Below are 21,595 nucleotides of genomic sequence, written 5' to 3' on the forward strand. Positions count from 1 at the left end.
CTCCAACTCCAAGTCATGAGCTGCACTTTCTAAATGACATAATTCACCAAGGATAATTTAGAGTTACAGTAGTCACTTTGGGGGAACTTGCAGTAGAATCAAAATTGTTCATTGGAGAGACACCTTAAAAACAAAAAGGGAACAACAGTGCAAACATCCACCATCTACAAACTTGGTATAAGGAAATGTCTAAAAGAAATTCAGATCCAAAATTGTTTCCTTAAGAAGATTTTCAACCAAAGCAAAAGAAATGTGAAAAACGTAAAGTTATCTCCCTCTTGGATTTCCTCAGATCACAAGATGAACTTAATCACGTTTATCTTGTTCTTCCTTTTCTACCATATGACACACCTTCACTCTCCTCCATCAGATCTCTCCCTCTGGCACTCTCCCCTTGCTGCCTGGCTGGTTGGAAACCCCCAAAGCTCAATTAACTCTTAAAATGAAAGTGCACTCAGAGCAGGAAAAACCTCTTACACTTGGTTTTAAGCCGGTCTCACTCTGGGCTGAGAGCCATTGTCAAATAGTTTCCAAACCTCTATAAGATGGAAGGACATTTGCAGAGGAATGCAGGAGAGCTTTAGAAACCAATAATCCAAGGCTTCCAGATTTATACCAATTAGTTAATGCATTAGTGGAAACTTGGATGCAGAAAATCAGGAGAATAGGTTGGGAAGATCTCAAGAGCAACTGAAAAGAGTCCTAATTATGTAGGGATCTAAAGAGGTTTAGAAAAGATGGAAATGCCGGGCACAGTCTTCTGGTTGCTCTCCCCAAGACTTCCCGATGAGAATAGACTGGGCTAGGATACAGGCTCTAGGCAAAGCAAGGATGAGGTCACCTGGTACTTCGAGAACAGGCTGTTTACTACTTTTAGGCAAAATTTAGAAGTAGATCTTGAGGCAGATGTGATCCCAGCTTTCTTCTCACTTTTTGTTAATAGTCTTAAGCTAGAAAGAGGGAATTTAATATGAGAGCAAAAACTAGAATGGTTAATAGCTACATTACCAGGCCTTCAATACTTTATTGAATATTTTGAATAAAGCTTAGAACAAAACCAGAATAAGTCTCAGGACAAATACGTGGGTTTACAGAAAACAAAAACAAAAACAAAAAATTAGCTAGATGACCCCACCCCAATCAGTCTATGTGGGAAAAGGCCATGTTTTGTGAAGACATAAAGCATAAACAAAATATTACTATAAACAAAATTGCATTGGAAAAAGAATTATCTTGTTTTGGCCAAGAATCTATAGGAATAAAATGTAGTGAATAATCAGTGAAGGTGCTCTGAGGGGGAGCTGTGCTAGTTTCAAACTTAACCAGGAGAAATTTCTTTAAATAATGAAGGGAAACCTTGCAAACTTTTTACTGACACAGGTGCTGCGAGAGCCACCTGAAATCCTACCAGTTATACAACCTCGCCTTTGGAGTGAACTATTAGACTATATTAACACAGAACACAGAACTATTAGAATACTCAGGTGGTGGGTGTCTCTAATAATCCTCAGACACTCCCTGTGTCCCAGTCCATAACTGTCGCCCTGGGGTCTCTAACCAAGGAACATGTTTTCCTCCTTAATGAACATGCACACCTGCTAACTTCATAAAGAGTAGCTTACTGTGCAAATTGAATAGCCAGACTAAATATGCTAATAGTTCTTTTCTTGAAGTACCTGAGGGCCTCTTATTCATCCTAATGGCATAGTTAATTTGGAGAGTGACTTACCAATGTCTGCGTATCTAAATCAAGCCCACATTGTCGTTCTGGAGGAGATACCGGACTTCTGGCAGACAAGTAGTCTACTCATATAGATCACCCTCCTGGGGCTGGGCCGTTCAGGGTTAAGACTGCCCTGTCTAAATGTCAACTCAAACTCACATGATAGCTTCTTAACCAGAGTTAAAGATGGACTAGAACCAATAACCAAAAGTCTAATAAAGGACCCAATGTTTTGTAGCATTCCCTTTAACACTGGTATCATCACTGTTAATAACCCAGGGGATGGAATATATATTTGTCCAGGCCATGAGGATAGTTACTCCCTGCCTCCCTGTAGTTACCAAACTCAAATACTATTTTCTTTTAGTGGCTCCTGAGGCTTCCATTGTACACTAGTATATCTGTGTTCTGCTTGTTTTGGTGTCCCTTCAGGTCAAAATAATCAATAATTTTTTGCTTTCTAGAAAAATCCACAATACACCTGACTGCTCTGGCCTAAAGTACTATGAAAGCTCCCTCCTACTTTTCACAAGGTCTGCAACCACCAACTCTAGTACCTAAATTTCCTCGTGATTCAATTCTTATCCAATATGTGAATGACCATTTTTTGTGTTCTTGAGATGGGGTGAGCTCTCAGACTGAAGCCATCCTTCTGCTTACTGTTTTAGCTCAGAAGCAGCATATTTCCAAAGAGAACCTAACAATTTTGCCAAAGTCAAGTTCATCACCTAGAACAAGATTTACCCCGAGGAGGTAAATTTCTTTCTCTTAACAGGCTTGGCCTTGCTGGACTTTCTCAGGGCAGGAACTGAGAGATGATGAAGAGGATTCTAGAATCTCACTGGCTACTGCAGTTCCTAGCTGTTCTGAATCTCCACATCATTGTATGACGCAACCAAACCCTGGGTAACCCAACCCTTTGGGAATCTAAACACAAACACTCCATTCTTGAGTTACAATTAACTCTTCAAAAACCTCCCACTCTGAGCCTACCTAATTACCACGCATTTATCTAATTATATATAATATGAGAGATTTGAACAAGGCCTGGGTGTTCTGACTCAGCTTTTTGTGAATCATCAGAGCCCAACAGCATACTACGGTTTCTTTCTTGACTTGGTGGCAGAAGTCTACTCACCTTGCCAAGGGCATCAGCCACAACAGCTAAACTGGTGGGGGCTCTGTCAGCTCCTTTCTTAGCATCTCCTTTCAACTGGAGTCCCGCTTCAGGCAAATTCTTTGTTGCTCACTGTAAAATAAACAAAGTCCCTCTGCAGGTAGGCTTACCTCCTACAAAATCCTATTCTTTTTTCCCCCTCACATATTCCTATACATCATTATAATGCTTTGAATCCTGCTCCTCTTCTTCCATTATCTTTAAGAAGGAGGCACTTATTACTGTCTAACATCTGTTTGCGAACTGTCTAGGCCCTTGAATAGATATGCTAGCAACTACTTTAGAAAATCAAGACTTAGTTTTGTTTGTTGATGGGATAGATCTTAAGACTGAAACGGGAAATAACAGATGGTTCAGAATAGAGCTGCCATGTAACATCGACCTCTAAAGGGAACAGGTGCTATTTTAGAGAAAGGGTGTTTTGATTACAGCTCTGTAGACCTTTTTGGTATCTAAAATATTACTAACAGAATCCAGGATACAAATGAAGAAATTACAAATTTAAAGAATTTTGCTAGTAACTCCATACCTATTTCTGCTGGCTCATCAAATGGGTGATAGTATCTATCCTCTGAGTATAGTATGGGTACTCATGGCTCCTGGCTGAAAAGCGGAATGCAAACTCTGATTGTAAGCCTGGTCTTGCTCTTGTCTGAGTTGCAATGTTCACATCTTTTTTGCATATTGTTTTGCATATTGTATGTAGCTGTGGTCCCATCTAATGATCTAACAAATGATCACTCGGCAAAAGGAACAGGAAAACTGACAGTGGCAGTTGAAATGACCACCCGAGAAACATGACACTTGATTCTGACACCTCAAATTGTGGCGAAGTTGTGGCTTGATCATGTTCTCAGATATCAATGATCTATTTTTCAGCTCAGGCTGAAGAAGCTGAGAGCCAAGAATATCTATGCCCACTCAACTTTGTCTACAATGTCATGAGTTTAGAATTCCATTGTCTTCACTAACATAGTTTTAGTATTCCTCTGTGTTCATCATTATGATTTTATTATAACTTCATTGTTTGTTCCAGAAACTTCCTGAAAAACCTAGTTATGTGAACATCAAACTATTCAGTTCTTCAGCAGACAGCATCAAACAACTGTATTCCCGCACATTCTTCAAAACCCTTGCCTCAACTAGTATCCAAAATCTATAAAGAACTTATCAAACTCAACACCCAAAGAACAAATAATCTAATCAGGAAATGGGCAGAAGACATGAACAGACATTTTTCCAAAGAAGACATCCAAATGGCCAACAGACACATGAAAAAGTGCTCAGCATCACTCAGCATCAGGGAAATACAAATCAAAACCTCAATGAGATACCACCTCACACCAGTCAGAATGGCTAAAATTAACAAGTCAGGAAATGACAGACATTGGCAAGGATGCAGAGAAAGGGGAACCCTCCTACACTGTTGGTGGGAATGCAAGCTGGTGCAGCCACTCTGGAAAACACTATGGAGGTTCCTCAAAAAGTTGAAAATAGAGCTACCGTATGACCCAGCAATTGCACTACTGGGTATTTACCCCAAAGATACAAATGTAGTGATCCAAAGGGGTATGTGCACCCCAATGTTTATAGCAGCAATGTCCACAATAATTGAACTGTGGAAAGAGCCAAGATGTCCATCAACAGATGAATGGATAAAGAAGATGTGGTATATATATACAATGGAATATTATACAGCCATCAAAAGGAATGAAATCTTGCCATTTGCAACAATATGGATGGAACTAGAGGGTATTATGCTAAGTGAAATAAGTCAATCAGAGAAAGACATGTATCATATGATCTCACTGATATGAGGAATTCTTAATCTCAGGAAACAAACTGAGGGTTGCTGGAGTGGTGGGGGGTGGGAGGGATGGGGTGGCTGGGTGATAGACACTGGGAAGGGTATGTGCTATGGTGAGTGCTGTGAATTGTGTAAGACTGATGAATCACAGACCTGTACCTCTGAAACAAATAATACATTATATGTTAAAAAAAAGAAGAAGAAGAAAATAGTAGGAAGGGAAAAATGAAGGGGGGGAATCAGAGGGGGAGACGAACCATGAGAGACTATGGACTCTGAGAAACAAACTGAGGGTTCTAGGGGGGAGGGGGTGGGGGGATGGGTTAGCCTGATGATGGGTATTAAAGAGGGCACGTTGTGCATGGAGCACTGGGTGTTATATGCAAACAATGAATCATGGAACACTACTACTGAATGGAGCTTGCTTCTTCCTTTCCATCTTCCTCTCCCCCTTCTGGTGCTTGCTCTCTCTCTCATGCTCACTCTCCCTCTTTCTCTCTCTCAGATAAATGAGTGGAATCTTTAAAAAAATAAAATGGGGGCGCCTGGGTGGCTCAGTCAGTTAAGCATCTGCCTTTGACTCAGGTCATGATCCCAGGGTCCTGGGATTGAGTCCTGCATCGGGCTCCCAGCTCAGTGGGGAGTCTGCTTCTCCCTCTCCCTCTGCTTCTCCCCCTGCTTGTGCTCACTCATGCTTTCTCTCTCTCTCTCAAATAAAGAAATAAAGTCTTTTTTTAAAAAAAGAATAATTCAAACAGGTTGTGACAATTTAGAGTACTATTTGCTCAATATACTAAAGGAATAGAGTTGGGAAATAATTCAAATAGGTTGTGACAAACTAGAACATTGTTTTGTTGTATTGTATATATATATATACACGTACACAAAACCTTACAAATAGATCTGTGTGGGGGGGGGGGAATGAGAGTTTTTACCTGCATGCAAAAGATCCAGACCTCAAAAGAAAGGGGCTATTGGAGGAGAGAAAATAAATGGTATCTATAACTCTACTTATTACATGATAACCACATTGTGATTGGATAACATTTTGGTCAGTTTTGGCAGAAACCAGAAATTCCTGGAGCAAGATGGCGGAGGAGTAGGAGACCTGGATTTCGTCTCCTCTCAGGAATTCAGCTGGATAGGGATCAAACCATTCTGAACACCTACAAACTCAACAGGAGATCGAAGAAAAGAATAGCAACAACTCTCTGAACAGAAAAGCGACCACTTTCTGGAAGGTAGGACGTGCGGAGAAGTGAATCCGAGGCGATATTCGGGAGGATAGACGGCGGGGGAGGGGCCTCCGTCGGCCGCTTCTGGCAAGTGATAGAGCCGCGGAGCACAAGATCGGAACTTTTAGAAGTCTGCTCCGCTGAGGGACGTCACTCTGGTGGCGAAGTGGGGGGTGGAACCCTCGCGGGACAGGGTGGTCTCAGGACCCTTGGGGTCACAGAAAGACCGGGGGTGCCTGAGTGCGGCAGAGCTCCCAGGGATCAGAGCAGGGAAGCCGGCTGCAGAGACGGAGCCCAGGCGCGGGCTCTCAGCTCGGGGTTGTCATAAACCGTGATCCGCGGCACAGTCGGGCCACTGCTCCTCCAGCAGGGACCCAACAAGCGGCAGATCCGGGGAGACTCACCTTCTTCCCCCGGGAGGAGAGGTGCGGGAGCGCACCGCGGGGATCTGCTGGGTTTGGAGACTCCACCCGGGGTCGGGTGCCAGATAGAAAGGCGCGGTCACAGGCCGGGTGAGCGCGGAGTGTGGCCGGAGACTGGGGAGACGGGAGTGACTGACTGCTTTTCTCTGGGGGCTCACTGAGGAGCGGGACCCCGAGTTCTCGGCTCCTCCGGGGCGGAGACTGGGAGGCCGCCATTTTCACTCTCCGCCTCCAAAGCTGTACGGAAAGCTTGCAGGGAACAAAAGCTCCGGAGAGCAAACCCGAGCAGATTACTTAGCCCGGACAGGGCAAGGGCGGGGCAATTCTGCCTCCAGCAAAGACATTTGGGAACCACGGCAACAGGCCCCTCCCCCAGAAGATCAGCGAGAAGAACCAGCCAAGACCAAGTTTACCCATCAGTGAGAACGGCAGAACTCCAGCGCTAGGGGAATACTGCACATAGAATCCATGGCTTTTTTACCATGATTCTTTAGTCCTTCAAAGTTAATTATTTTTTTTTAACTGTCTTTTTTTCTTTTTTCTTTTTTTCTTTTTTTTTGAATTTTTCTTTTTCCCTTTTTCAACCAACATCTTATCAATCCCTTTTTTAAAAAAAAACATTTTTATTTTTCATTTTTAAAGTCATATTCTATCCCTTCATAGTAGTTACCCGTATTTTTGGCATATATATATAAGTTGTTCTCTCTTTAAAATCTTGAGATAGTTTCTTCTAACAGATCAAAATATACTCTAAATCTCTAGTGTATGGTTTTTTTCTACTCCCCTGCCTGATCACATTCTCTCCCTTTTTTCTTTCTTTCTTTTTTTTTTTAATCCTCTTCTTTCTTTTTTCAAACAACTTATCAAATCCTGTTTTAAAATTTTTTATAATTTCCATCTTTACAGTCATATTCCATCCCTTCATCATATCAACCCTTATTTTTGTACATATATAAGTTTTTCTTTCTTTAAAATTTTGGGAGGCACTTTCTTTTAACAGACCAAAATACACCCAAAATCTAGTGTGTGGCACTGATCTATAAACCAGCCTGATCATATTTGATCACATTCTGTTTTTGTTTTGTTTTGTTCTGCTTTTGTTTGTTTTTATCTTTATCTTTTTCTTTTTTCTTTTTTTCTTTCTTTTCCTTTTTTCTCCCTTTCCCTTTCTTTTCCCACTGCTTCAGGTCTTTTCTGATTTGTTTAGAGTATATTTTCTGGGGACGTTGTTACCCTGCTAGCATTTTGTTCTCTCATTAATCTATTCTCCTCTGCACAAAACGACAAGACGGAAAAAATCACCTCAACAAAAAGAACAAGAGGTAGTACCGACTGCCAGGGACCTACTCAATACGGACATTAGTATGATGTCAGATCTAGAGTTCAGAATCATCACTTTAAAGATACTAGCTGGGCTTGAAAAAAGCATGGAAGTTATTAGAGAAACCCTTTCTGGAGAAGTAAAAGAACTAAAATCAAACCAAGTAGAAATCAAAAAGGCTATTAATGAGGTGCAATCAAATATGGGGGCGCTAACTGCTAGGATAAATGAGGCAGAAGAAAGAATCAGTGAGATAGAAGACCAAATGATGGAAAATAAAGAAGCTGAGAAAAAGAGAGATAAACAACTACTGAATCACGAGGGCAGAATTCGAGAGATAAATGATACCATAAGACGAAACAACATTAGAATAATTGGGATCCCAGAAGAAGAAGAAAGAGAGAGAGGGGCAGAAGGTATAATGGAGCAAATTATAGCAGAGAACTTCCCTAATTTGGGGAAGGAAACAGGCATCAAAATCCAGGAAGCACAGAGAACCCCTCTCAAAATCAATAAAAATAGGTCAACACCCCGACATCTAATAGTAAAACTTACGAGTCTCAGAGACAAAGAGAAAATCCTGAAAGCAGCTTGGGAGAAGAGATATGTAACCTACAATGGTAGAAACATCAGATTGGCAACAGACTTATCCACAGAGACCTGGCAGGCCAGAAAGGACTGGCAGGACATATTCAGAGCACTAAATGAGAAAAACATGCAGCCAAGAATACTATATCCAGCTAGGCTGTCATTGAAAATTGAAGGAGAGATAAAAAGCTTCCAGGACAAACAAAAACTAAAGGAATTTGCAAACACGAAACCAGCCCTACAAGAAATCTTGAAAGGGGTCCTCTAAGCAAAGAGAGAGCCTAAAAGCAACATAGACCAGAAAGGAACACAAACAATATACAGTAACAGTCACTTTACAGGCAATACAATGGCACTAAATTCCTATCTTTCAATAGTTACCCTGAATGTAAATGGGCTAAATGCCCCAATCAAAAGACACAGGGTATCAGATTGGATTAAAAAACAAGACCCATCGATATGCTGTCTGCAAGAGATTCATTTTAGACCCAAAGACACCCCCAGATTGAAAGTGAGCGGGTGGAAAACCATTTACCATGCTAATGGACACCAAAAGAAAGCTGGGGTGGCAATCCTTATATCAGACAAATTAGATTTTAAACCAAAGATGGTAATAAGAGATGAGGAAGGACACTATATCATACTTAAAGGGTCTATCCAACAAGAAGATCTAACAATTGTAAATATCTATGCCCCTAACATGGGAGCAGCCAATTATATAAGGCAATTAATAACAAAAGCAAAGAAACACATCGACAACAATACAATAATAGTGAGGGACTTTAACACCCCCCTCACTGAAATGGACAGATCATCTAAGCAAAAGATCAACAAGGAAATAAAGACTTTAAATGACACACTGGACCAAATGGACTTCACAGACATATTCAGAACATTCCATCCCAAAGCAACGGAATACACATTCTTCTCTAGTGCCCATGGAACATTCTCCAGAATAGATCACATCCTAGGTCATAAATCAGGTCTCAACCAGTACCAGAAGATTGGGATCATTCCCTGCCTATTTTCAGACCACAATGCTTTGAAACTAGATCTCAATCACAAGAGGAAAGTCGGAAAGAACTCAAATACATGGAGGCTAAAGAGCATCCTACTGAAGAATGAATGGGTCAACCAGGAAATTAAAGAAGAATTAAAAAAATTCATGGAAACCAATGAAAATGAAAATACAACTATTCAAAATCTTTGGGATACAGCAAAGGCAGTCCTAAGAGGAAAGTATATAGCAATACAAGCCTTTCTCAAGAAACAAGAAAGGTCTCAAGTACACAACCTAACCCTACACCTAAAGGAGCTGGAGAAAGAACAGCAAATAAAGCCTAAACCCAGCAGGAGAAGAGAAATAATAAAGATCAGAGCAGAAATCAATGAAATAGAAACCAAAAGAACAGTAGAACAGATCAACGAAACTAGGAGCTGGTTCTTTGAAAGAATTAACAAGATTGATAAGCCCCTGGCCAGACTTATCAAAAAGAAAAGAGAAATGACCCAAATCAACAAAATCATGAATGAAAGAGGAGAAATCACAACCAACACCAAAGAAATACAAACAATTATAAGAACATATTATGAGCAACTCTATGCCAGCAAATTAGATAACCTGGAAGTAATGGATGCATTCGTAGAGATGTATCAACTACCAAAACTGAACCAGGAAGAAATAGAAAACCTGAACAGACCTATAACCACTAAGGAAATAGAAGCAGTCATCAAAAATCTCCCAAAACACAAAAGCCCAGGGCCAGATGGCTTCCCAGGGGAATTCTACCAAACAATTCAAGAAGAATTGATACCTATCCTTCTGAAACTGTTCCAAAAAATAGAAATGGAAGGAAAACTTCCAAACTCATTTTATGAGGCCAGCATTACCTTGATCCCAAAACCAGACAAAGACCCCATCAAAAAGGAGAATTACAGACCAATATCCCTGATGAACATGGATGCAAAAATTCTCACCAAAATACTAGCCAATAGCATCCAACAGCACATTAAAAGGATTATTCACCACGACCAAGTCGGATTTATCCCTGGGCTGCAAGGTTGGTTCAACATCCGCAAATCAATCAACGTGATACAATACATTAACAAAAGAAAGAACAAAAATCATATGATCCTCTCAATAGATGCAGAAAAAGCATTTGACAAAGTACAGCATCCTTTCTTGATCAAAACTCTTCAGAGTATAGGGATAGAGGGTACATACCTCAATATCATAAAAGCCATCTATGAAAAACCTACAGCGAATATCATTCTCAATGGGGAAATACTGAGAGCTTTCCCCCTAAGGTCAGGAACGCGGCAGGGATGTCCACTATCACCACTGCTATTCAACATAGTATTGGAAGTCCTAGCCACAGCACTCAGACAACAAAAAGAAATCAAAGGCATCCAAATTGGCAAAGAAGAAGTCAAACTCTCACTCTTTGCAGATGATATGATACTTTATGTGGAAAATCCCAAAGACTCCACCCCAAAACTGCTAGAACTCATACAGGAATTCAGTAAAGTGGCAGGATATGAAATCAATGCACAGAAATCAGTGGCATTCCTATACACCAACAACAAGTCAGAAGAAAGAGAAATTAAGGAGTCGATCCCATTTACAATTGCACCCAAAACCATAAGATACCTAGGAATAAATCTAACCAAAGAGGCAAAGGATCTGTACTCAGAAAACTATAAAATACTCATGAAAGAAATTGAGGAAGACACAAAGAAATGGAAAAACGTTCCATGCTCATGGATTGGAAGAACAAATATTGTGAAGATGTCAATCCTACCTAGAGCAATCTACACATTCAATGCAATCCCCATCAAAATACCATCCACTTTCTTCAAAGAAATGGAACAAATAATCCTAAAATTTGTATGGAACCAGAAAAGACCCCGCATAGCCAGAGGAATGTTGAAAAAGAAAAGCAAAGCTGGCGGCATCACAATCCCGGACTTCCAGCTCTACTACAAAGCTGTCATCATCAAGACAGTATGGTACTGGCACAAAAACAGACACATAGATCAATGGAACAGAATAGAGAGCCCAGAAATGGACCCTCAACTCTATGGTCAACTAATCTTTGACAAAGCAGGAAAGAATGTCCAATGGAAAAAAGACAGTCTCTTCAACAAATGGTGTTGGGAAAATTGGACAGCCACATGCAGAAGAATGAAACTGGACCATTTCCTTACACCACATACAAAAATAGACTCCAAATGGTTGAAAGACCTCAATGTGAGACAGGAGTCCATCAAAATCCTAAAGGAGAACACAGGCAGCAACCTCTTCGACCTCAGCCGCAGCAACTTCTTCCTAGAAACATCGCCAAAGGCAAGGGAAGCAAGGGCAAAAATGAACTATTGGGACTTCATCAAGATAAAAAGCTTTCGCAAAGCAAAGGAAACAGTCAACAAAACCAAAAGACAACTGACAGAATGGGAGAAGATATTTGCAAATGACATATCAGATAAAGGGCTAGTATCCAAAATCTATAAAGAACTCATCAAACTCAACACCAAAAGAACAAAGAATCCAATCAAGAAATGGGCAGAAGACATGAACAGACATTTTTCCAAAGAAGACATCCAAACGGCCAACAGACACATGAAAAAGTGTTCAATATCACTCGGCATCAGGGAAATCCAAATCAAAACCTCAATGAGATACCACCTCACAGCAGTCAGAATGGCTAAAATTAACAAGTCAGGAAATGACAGATGTTGGCGGGGATGCGGAGAAAGGGGAACCCTCCTACACTGTTGGTGGGAATGCAAGCTGGTGCAGCCACTCTGGAAAACAGTATGGAGGTTCCTCAAAAAGTTGAAAATAGAGCTACCATATGATCCAGCAATTGCACTCCTGGGTATTTACCCCAAAGATACAAAAGTACGGACCCGAAAGGGTACGTGCACCCCGATGTTTATAGCAGCAATGTCCACAATAGCCAAACTGTGGAAAGAGCCAAGATGTCCATCAACAGATGAATGGGTAAAGAAGAGGTGGTATATATATACAATGGAATATTATGCAGCCATCAAAAGGAATAAGATCTTGCCATTTGCAATGACGTGGATGGAACTGGAGGGTATTATGCTGAGCGAAATAAGTCAAACAGAGAAAGACATGTATCATATGACCTCACTGATATGAGGAATTCTTAATCTCAGGAAACAAACTGAGGGTTGCTGGAGTGGGGGGTGGGGTGGGAGGGATGGGGTGACTGGGTGATGGACACTGGGGAGGGTATGTGTTCTGGTAAGCGCTGCGAATTGTGCAAGACTGTTGAATCTCAGATCTGTACCTCTGAAACAAATAATGCAATATATGTTAAGAAAGAAAAGAAGAAGAAGAAGAATGTAGCAGGAGGGGAAGAATGAAGGGGGGGAAATTGGAGGGGGAGAAGAACCATGAGAGACAATGGACTCTGAAAAACAAACTGAGGGTTCTAGAGGGGAGGAGGGTGGGAGGATGGGTTAGCCTGGTGATGGGTATTGAGGAGGGCACGTTCTGCATGGAGCACTGGGTGTTATGCACAAACAATGAATCATGGAACACTATATCTAAAACTAATGATGTAATGTATGGGGATTAACATAACAATAAAAAAATTAAAAAAAAAAAGGAAACCAGAAATTCCCATTACTTTTTTAAAAAAGATTTTTTATTTATTCATTTGAGAGAGAGAGAGAGCACTTGCACAGGAGAGCGTGAGCCGGGGGCAGGGTGGAGGGTCATAGGGACAGGAAGAAACAGACTCCCCCCACCACCACCCCAGCTGAGCAGGGTGCCTGAGGTGGGACTCAATTCCAGGACCCTGGGATTGTGACCTGAGCCGAAGGCAGATGTTTAACTGACTGAGCCACCCAGGTGCCCCAGAAATTCCTATTATAAATTAAGTAAATAAATAAAAAATGGGATCTCAGGAAGCGGTATTTGGATACCCCAGCCATGTCTAGATCCTGTTCTTTTTGTAATTCATGCCTGGTTTAGTATGTGCATGGCTCATCTAGGAAGACATGGATTTTAGAAATAGAAATCATTTTCCTCTAGAAATAGGTTTTCTGAGCCCAGGATAGAGCTAAGTTGAGGGCAAACTGTCTTGATTCTTACCCATGCTTTAGCATATCCCTGTAATGATAGGAATATGTTGGTTGTCGCAAGAGGTTACTTTCTTGAATTAATACTAATTGTTTTATTATTCACTTATCACTTCTCTAGATTTCATGGGCTTACCACCCATATGTAGTTGCAAGATTAAAACTTACAACATTAATTTAGCATCCAAGCGTACACTGCAGGATGTGAATAGGTAAGCAGTGAAAGGGTTCTGTTGTGAAAGGCTTTAGAAATGTGGAGTGACGCACAGTTAGGCGGGATACTTCAGGATTTCTAAAAGCTTTTAATGTGTTCATGTGCACTGTGAAGCTTTAAAGAGCGTTAGAGCATGCAGCGTTTCCCAGATTATTTAACCAGGGAATCCTTTTACTGGGGAAATGCTGCTTCATCCAGTGCATTTTTAGTGTTCATTGCGATGTCTTCTTAGGACTCTAACATCACTAATAAGTACATTGAAACATCCCAGTGAAGTTCCTGGGATATGCTTCTCTATAGGTGGTGGTGACTTTCATATGTTTTTCCTTGAGCTGTCTCTATATTTGGATACATATCCTGTGGGGTCCAGAGTGCACTACATGTAATCCTCCTTCCAGCTCCCGTTACTACTATTGTAACGACTTGCTTATATATGGGGCTTACCACCAGATTAGGAACTCCCCAGTGCAGGGATTCATTCCCGCATTCTGTCTTTGCCAACTTGAGCAGCCCCTCCTCACACATCCCAGGCTCATGGAGGTTTTGTGTTCAATGCAGTTATAGCCACTAAATTTCAAGCCAAGGCAAAATTTTGATCCATGGTTAATCCTAAGATTCCTCTTTACCTTTTTCATTTTATTAACTCATCATTGACATTCTGGGGAGATAGTATCCAGCCTGCTTTTTGTTTTACACTAAGCAGCACCTTATTTTAGGCATCACTGACAAGAAAAACTGCTTGGTGGGGGTGGGAGTGAGGAGAGAACGGGATACAGGAGGATCATGTGGGGTAGGGGGAGCTTTCGAAAGCACACCCCTAGACATCCCCGCTTGCTGTCCGCAATTTGCCGAGCAGTAAACAGGGCTCACGAGATTCACAGGGTATAATAATCAGACTGTTCTAGATTTTGATGGGCTCAGTTGGGTCAGATTTACACTAGAACGACTCAATTCTTTCCAACAGTTTTATAATGTCATTTTATTTTATGCAAATTAAAAAAATAATTGAAGTAAAAATTTAAAAATCACTATTTTAATACTTTTGAAAAGTGGGCTAAAAAAAGTAGTATCAGGAACTAATTGTAATTACATCCCATGGCAGCCTGGGAACTCATCTCATTTAATTACAAATTCAACATTTGTGCTTTCTGGAAGAGGACAGAGCTAGGCTGAGGGCAAACTGTCAATTACTTTTTCCTAATTACCCACACACAAAACTCCAAAGAGTACCAAAAAAATAAGCTGTCTGAAAAGACTATCTAAGCAGAGCATACCTGCAAATATTCTAAAATATGAAACTATGCCACCAGTTGGAATGCCTTCAAAATGAGAGATTAGTGCCAGGTTGGTTAACTTCATAGAAAGTGCAAATAAATTACATGTTTCTCAACAAATGCTTGGCAGGGACACAGTATCACATGTGTCTACTCATTTGGTCAAAGCGAAGAACCTCCTATGTATTGTGTGTCCTTCCAACTAAAAATTAATAATTCAGTTTGAACAAACCTGAGCAGTTTAAGACAATATCCCTTCTATTCCATTTTTCATCTAGTTTTCTGCTTTCTTTGTTTTTTTTATTTTCTAAGTTTAGTATCAGTCCTAAGGTCTCCTCCCACTCATAGAGTTTTGGGCAGAGACATGCCAAGTTTTCCTACTTGTGTCTCTTTATGAAATTGGATTGGTAGCCTGGGGAGGAGGGAGTGATCTTGACCTTTGTTTTCAAAGAATGCCTTATAAAAGTCCACCCCTTTCCCATTCCATTGAGACAGTGGACATAATGCCCAAGGAAATGAACACTTTGGTGTTTTGGCCTAAGTGCCCTGCTTTACCGCTCTCGAAGTTCATACCGTGAAACCTGATGGCCCCTCTCTACACCACACCCTACCGTGACTTTGCAGTTGCTCTCATAAAAGAGGTGGAATCGAGTCTCCATACCTAGCCTTGCCATTGGCTTTGACAGCAGGATTTAGTAGAAGGGGTGGTGTGCCGGTTCTCAGCAAAGCCCTCCATTCGCACCCCCAGCATGGGCCAGTGTAGGAGAACATACCCAGTTAGCTCCCTAGTGAGTGAAAGAACCCAGCCAGGTTGCTGCAACCATCCAGTCTGGCCATCCCACACCCCTCAACAGCCACTCAACCCGAGACGTCCAGGCAAGTCCAGCTGTGAGCAGAGGGGTCCTGCCGAGATCAGCCGAACCTCACATCCCATGAGCTAAAGACATGCTTCTCACTGAGGTTTTCTTGTTGCCATACCGATTATCGTGCCAACAGAAAACTCCTACCCCAGGGAGCGGACATAGCATGATTGGGACTGGCTCTTGGCCTCCTTCAAGGGCTCACTCCTATCACTTCCTGAACCTCACCAAACCACTAGCTGATTTTGTACGGCGATGAGGTTTTTGGATCCTACCCATAGTGCTGAGCGGTGTGGAGTTAGTGGTGTCTTACTGTATTTACATTAAATTTTCAACTAATGAATTCAGAAAGGCCTCTGAAAAAGTTGACTGAAACAGTTGATTAGGCGAGTGGGTGGGTGGGGAGAAATCCAAGAGCAAACTACATTCTTTAAAAATGTACATATAGGGGCAACTGGGTGGCTCAGTCGGTTGAGCATCCAATTCTTGGTTTTGGCTCAGGTCATGATCTCAGGGTCATGAGATCAAGCCCTGCTTCGGGCTTCCTGCTCAGGGGGTAAGTCTGCTTGAGATTCTCTGCCTCTCCCCACCGCACCCACCCCTCCCCACCCCCCTGCTCATGTGCTCTCTCTCTCAAATAAATAAACCCTTTTAAAAAAATGTTCACTTAATTTCAATGATAGAGGTAACAAGTTGAGGTTTAGTGTAAAAACAAAACGTTTTCTTCTGTTCTCATTTCCATTTTCAAGTACCTACTCAAGAGGTCACTGGAACTCAACAATTGTTTCCTTAGGAATATTTAATGTGAATATTACTTTGGGGTAGACAAGATGTTTGAAATGTATATTCATTAGAATATATTAATTTTATTTTAACAAATTACATGTTGGGGGATTTTTCTTTCATAGAGAGCTTTTACTTTTAGAATCAAGTAATACAATTCTCAGCACTATTTCCCATGGGATGGCTTCAGGAAGGGATTAAACCCACTACCAGAATGGTTAAAATTCAGTGCACATGTAAAAAGCACATTATTTAAGGGCATGAGGTTAAAAGTGGATTTGGAAGAGTAATCAAGTAAATACCGACAGCACCTAAGTTACTAAAACAGAAGCCCAATAGGGCTTTACGTACATGTTCTTAACATCCAACATTATTTTTTCCCTATCTATGAGCTTTCTATTTGTAAAGGAAATTGAGAATTATATAAATAGGAGAGAAAAGAGCAACACAGAGAAAGAATGAGACAATGAGAACAAGAGGAATGATATATTAGTGGGTATGAGAGGAAGTAGAGGAAAACGTGCAGATTTATCAGTATACAGGCTCTTTTTATATTTTATTTTCATAAATGTACACTCAAAGCTCAGAGTCTATCAATGAACACAGCTGAAGAATATCAAAGTCATCTTGTGTTAAAATTACTTTTATTCAGGATGAAAAATACAACATGTAACCAGAGTAGATGATAGTCTATGATTAGTTCTTTACCACATATTTCAAAAGAACTACATACTTATTTCCCCTTGTTGTTACTGTGATATATTTCTTTTTTATTTATTATTACTTAGAAGGTTACAATGTAGTGTTTTCTGTAGCTTTTCCTTAATAGCAGAGAGAAGACTTGTTGCACACAATTACAAGCAGAAAAAAATGAATACATATTTTTTTCAAAGTAAGAACAAGGAAGACACCAAATCTACAACTTGTAGTTCAGAGTTCAGGGAAAGTTTTTTTTTTTTTTCTTTAAATAGGTGCTTTTCTTGGGTTTGATGTGGCCCGATAAAAGCTCTAGATCTTGCAGACTGCAGCGGCATAAAGCTATTTCCAACACAATGGATGAAGATGGATCTGAGGTAGAAAGGTGGTCATGGCTTTCCTCTTATATAAAACAATTTTCTTCTCAAAATATCTATGCTGCAAATAGACACCCTTGCCCCCCAACCCACCCAACCTATTCTAAAAGAATAGCAATTTCTAACTTTAAGCCTCCTTCTGGCCAAATCCCAGGTCAAGAGAACCCAAAGTTAAAATGTCCTGATGTTTTAAATGCACGTATGCTTGAATCAAAACACATTATTTTCACTTTTTTTTTTTTTTTTTTGGTTTTCTCTACATTTGGTGATTATGTAACATGTTTCAACTGAATCAATTAAATGTTAAATCAGAAGCTGAAGCAAACATCTAACTGAATGTACTCAAAGGTACAGGCAGGGGTTCCACCATCTAAGTATTAATTTCATTCCTCTCTGGAAGCAGTGACATAGGCTTTTGATAAACATCCTTTCCAAATATATTGATCAAATGAAAAGTAATAAAAAATGTAATCCTTCACCCGAAAGGTAACATGAAACATGCATTAAATTTGTGTCTGCTGTCAGAAAGAAAATGACTGGGAATTTCAAGAATTACAAATGGTTTGCGTATACATAAACAAAAATAAAATTCTCTTCAAGGGAATTAAAGACAAAGATGTGTCCTGGTAGCACAATTAAGTAAAGGTCTGCTGTGTATTTAATGATGAAAATCAAGACTTTGCAACTAAGGAAACGTTATCCCACATTTTGTTTCTATGTCAAAATGAAACTAGACTTAAATGGGTAACCTTTGGTGAAATGATCTTTGAGATGATTATAATCGGCTTTGAGTCTCCTCTATCATATAGATTGGGACATGAAATAAAGAAATCAAGACCTACTTACGTAGAGCAGGGAAATAAAATGTAGGAAAGAAATCCTAATGGGAATGTCAGGTAGGCCCCGCAGGACTTTTACTGTGCTTATCCGAGTGGCCACTAAAGAACTGAAGTGCATGATGTCAAATAAAGTTAAGCAGTATACACAGAGATATAGCCCAATTCATATACATAAATATTTGACTGAAATACATGAACTTAATAATTTGGCCAAATCATGGAAACAAATACAAGAACATCTGTTTGGTCATGGGGCTGATGAATTATAAATAACCAAAACATAATGGTAAAAGAGTGGAAAAAAATAAATGAAGTTATAGTACAAGGTTAATATGAAGGAATGTAAAAATGTAACATTGTTTTCTAATTCTTATGCGATTTTTGTCATGGTTATTAAAAAGACGGTATCATATTAGAAAGCCCCCACCCACTTTCCCAATGCTGTATACAGTATACAAATCAGTGACAAATGTATTACCGTTTCCAAATACCACTCTGTTCCTTAATTTACAGTTGCATAGAAAGGGAAGAAGAAGACAATAAACAATAATATATGATTATTATAAAAACAAAATATCCTTTTCTCTTTGGATAGTCAGTGTTTACTCCTTCAGTAGAACACACAGTGAGCGCTCAACAGCATGTTTCAAGGAGCCATGGAGCTTCTAATTAAATGGAACTTGGAATTGGCATTTGCTGAAAAGGGCAATACTGGAAGTCAGGAAATGTCGGTTGGCTTGATGGATACTTCACATTGCCTGCAGGAAGGGAAACAGTCCTGTCAGAACAACATTTACATAGAACATTCCAGGTAGGAGGGACCTGTCAACTCTTCTGAGAAATAAAAGTGCTTCTTTCAGAACAAGTCAAATCCCATTTTGCTGTGTTTGAAGGGGACCCTCTACTGCCCTGTGGCTTTTGCTCCCCAGGATGAGGTCTTTCTCTTTCATGCTGAAGGCATCGAGTTTGCTTATTATCACTGCAGCCAATAGAGAGGACGTTTGGAAGACTTTTCTCTTGCCCAGGCTGGAAACCAGGGCCAATGTACATAGGCCAGAGAAGATCTAAATCTGGGCCACACTCAGGGGAGTGGCATCAATCTTTTAAAGAGAATGTCAAACAGCTGGATCCATCATCATCAAAGTCTATGTCCTTCAGTTCTTATCTGCATCCTCCAGCTGCTTGCTCTAATCAATACCTGGATCTCCTCTGAAGCCAGCTTCCTCCACAACCTTCTCACATTTAACTGTTTATCTCCTATACCCTTCATATATTTTGGATAACTGCTTTCTAGGTCCACACTATGTTTTTTCAGGCCTTTCTCTCTCTCTCCCCACTCAACTTTGAATCTCATGCCATCAGACTATACCACCCACTCTACAGTCATCTTCTGACCCCTTGGGTCATGTTCCCTTACTTTTGAAGAATGGCTCACTGTCATCAAGCTAAAACTATGTTTAAATCTTAGTGATTTCAATACCCACATAGATGATTCTTCCAAAAATCTGGCCTCTCAGTTCCTCGAGCTCCTCTCCTCCAGTGAACCTGTCCTCCACCCTTGTCAGCCACGCAAACTTCCAAATGGACCATCACCAATACCTCAACCCGTCCAACACTTCAATCTACAATCATCCTTCCTTCTGACAACTACCTATACTTTACCACTTACTTCCATTAGGACTCCAACTCCATCCACCCTTTGCTACCACAATCCATTGCTCCTCCCGCCATTTTTTCTGTCTCCAGCACCTAAAATGTCATCACTTCTTTCCGTCCAAGCTTAGATGCCTGGTTCAATCATTATCAGCAGGGGCAGCATTATCTGCCTCTTCCCTTGAATTGTTGCACTCTCTCAGCCAAACCATGACTTCAAGTCTGGTTAAATGCCACACTCCGCCGACTCTGGTGCCTGTGCTTATGAACTTGAATGTGGCCAGGAGATAACACACAGCCTTGCAGATGGCCTCACATTAAGTTCATAGGCAGGCACCAGAAGTCATGCTGAATGCTGCCTCGTCATCACACTACCTCCCTGTCCATGATCTCCTGATCTCCAAGCAGCTAGGGCACATCGTCCACTCTCTTCTCACACCTAGGATACCTCCTCCCATCCTCACCCTCTGCTGAAGCCCTGGCTTCCAATTCACTGAGACAACACAAGCAGTCAGAAGACTGTTCCTCACTGAGCTCTCACCTCACATCTCCTGAGCTCACACCTCACACCTGCTGACTGACTTGAGATTTCCTTTTCTTCCTTCCAGGTTCTAAAGACCACTTGTCTGTGCTTCTCATGAAGACCCCAGACCCTCTTGCCATTAAGACAATGACAACATCAGAAGGTTCAAGATTCATAAACAAGTTCAGGAAAGAAAATGTTCTCCAAAGATGGACTGTGGTCTTGTGGCTCCTTAGCCCTGAGCGTTCCTGATAAGGAAAACACCGCCGGGTATAAAGGTATGGCTGCCGACCGTTCTCGGTAAATCCCTCCCCTCGCCTCCTCAGCAAACTTCTAAAAGAAAAATCAACACGTCTGCCCCCTCAAAGTAACAAAACCACTTTGGGTACCACTGCAGTCACTATTTTTAAGTCAGTGTTCTGTGATAGCTGCCCTAAGTACAAATCTGGGAGAAGAGGGGTCAGCCAGATCTACCCAGAGTGGCTTTGCACAGTACACATGGGGCCAGTGAAAAGTGTTGGAACACAAAGGATCAGGCGGTTGGTATTTTGGGGCTTCTGGAAGAACTGGCTTGAGAGGGGTTTCCCCTCCCCAGACTGACAGAATTAACTAACATGTAAATGTCAAGCAAGTTTGCTAATTTACATGGGGAATAACGTCTAGCACTAAAATCAAAAGCAGCTCATCTGTTTACTCCAGGTTGTGATCAACAACCCCTGAGCCAGTCAACCCCATTAACTCTTACCTGTGGCCTGCTGGGGAGATTGGCTGAAAGAGAAAAAAAAAGAAATCATTTGAAGGCCCTCTGGTCGCCTTGCTGACTCCCCATCTGGGGCATGCAAAACTGGGGGTGTACCCAGCTCCCAGCTGTTAAATGGGTGCTAATAAGAAAATAAGAAACAGGTTTTGGTTTTTCTTTCTTTTTCTTTCTTTTTTTTTTTTTTTGGCTAGACTAGTTTCTTTTCCCTAGTTTCTCATATTCTATGTCCTT

General features: G+C 40.9%; 1 protein-coding gene across 9 annotated transcripts in view; it reads right to left on the reverse strand.

Moving 5' to 3' along the window:
• Positions 1-17,063: 17,063 nt before the first annotated feature.
• The window catches only part of UTRN (utrophin), a 491,233-nt gene continuing 486,701 nt past the window's right edge, over positions 17,064-21,595 (reverse strand). For all 9 annotated transcript variants that reach the window (XM_032407730.1, XM_032407732.1, XM_032407729.1 and 6 more), the window contains 2 exons: positions 21,350-21,372; positions 17,064-19,186 (listed from right to left, as the gene is read on the reverse strand). In XM_032407730.1, coding sequence (XP_032263621.1) covers positions 19,178-19,186; positions 21,350-21,372 — 32 coding nt within the window. In that variant the 3' untranslated portion in view covers positions 17,064-19,177. The remainder of the gene's footprint in view (positions 19,187-21,349; positions 21,373-21,595) is intronic.

The sequence above is a fragment of the Phoca vitulina genome, unplaced genomic scaffold (assembly GCF_004348235.1).
Source record: "Phoca vitulina isolate PV1807 unplaced genomic scaffold, GSC_HSeal_1.0 scaffold9, whole genome shotgun sequence".
In the NCBI taxonomy this organism is placed as follows: Eukaryota; Metazoa; Chordata; class Mammalia; order Carnivora; family Phocidae; genus Phoca; species Phoca vitulina.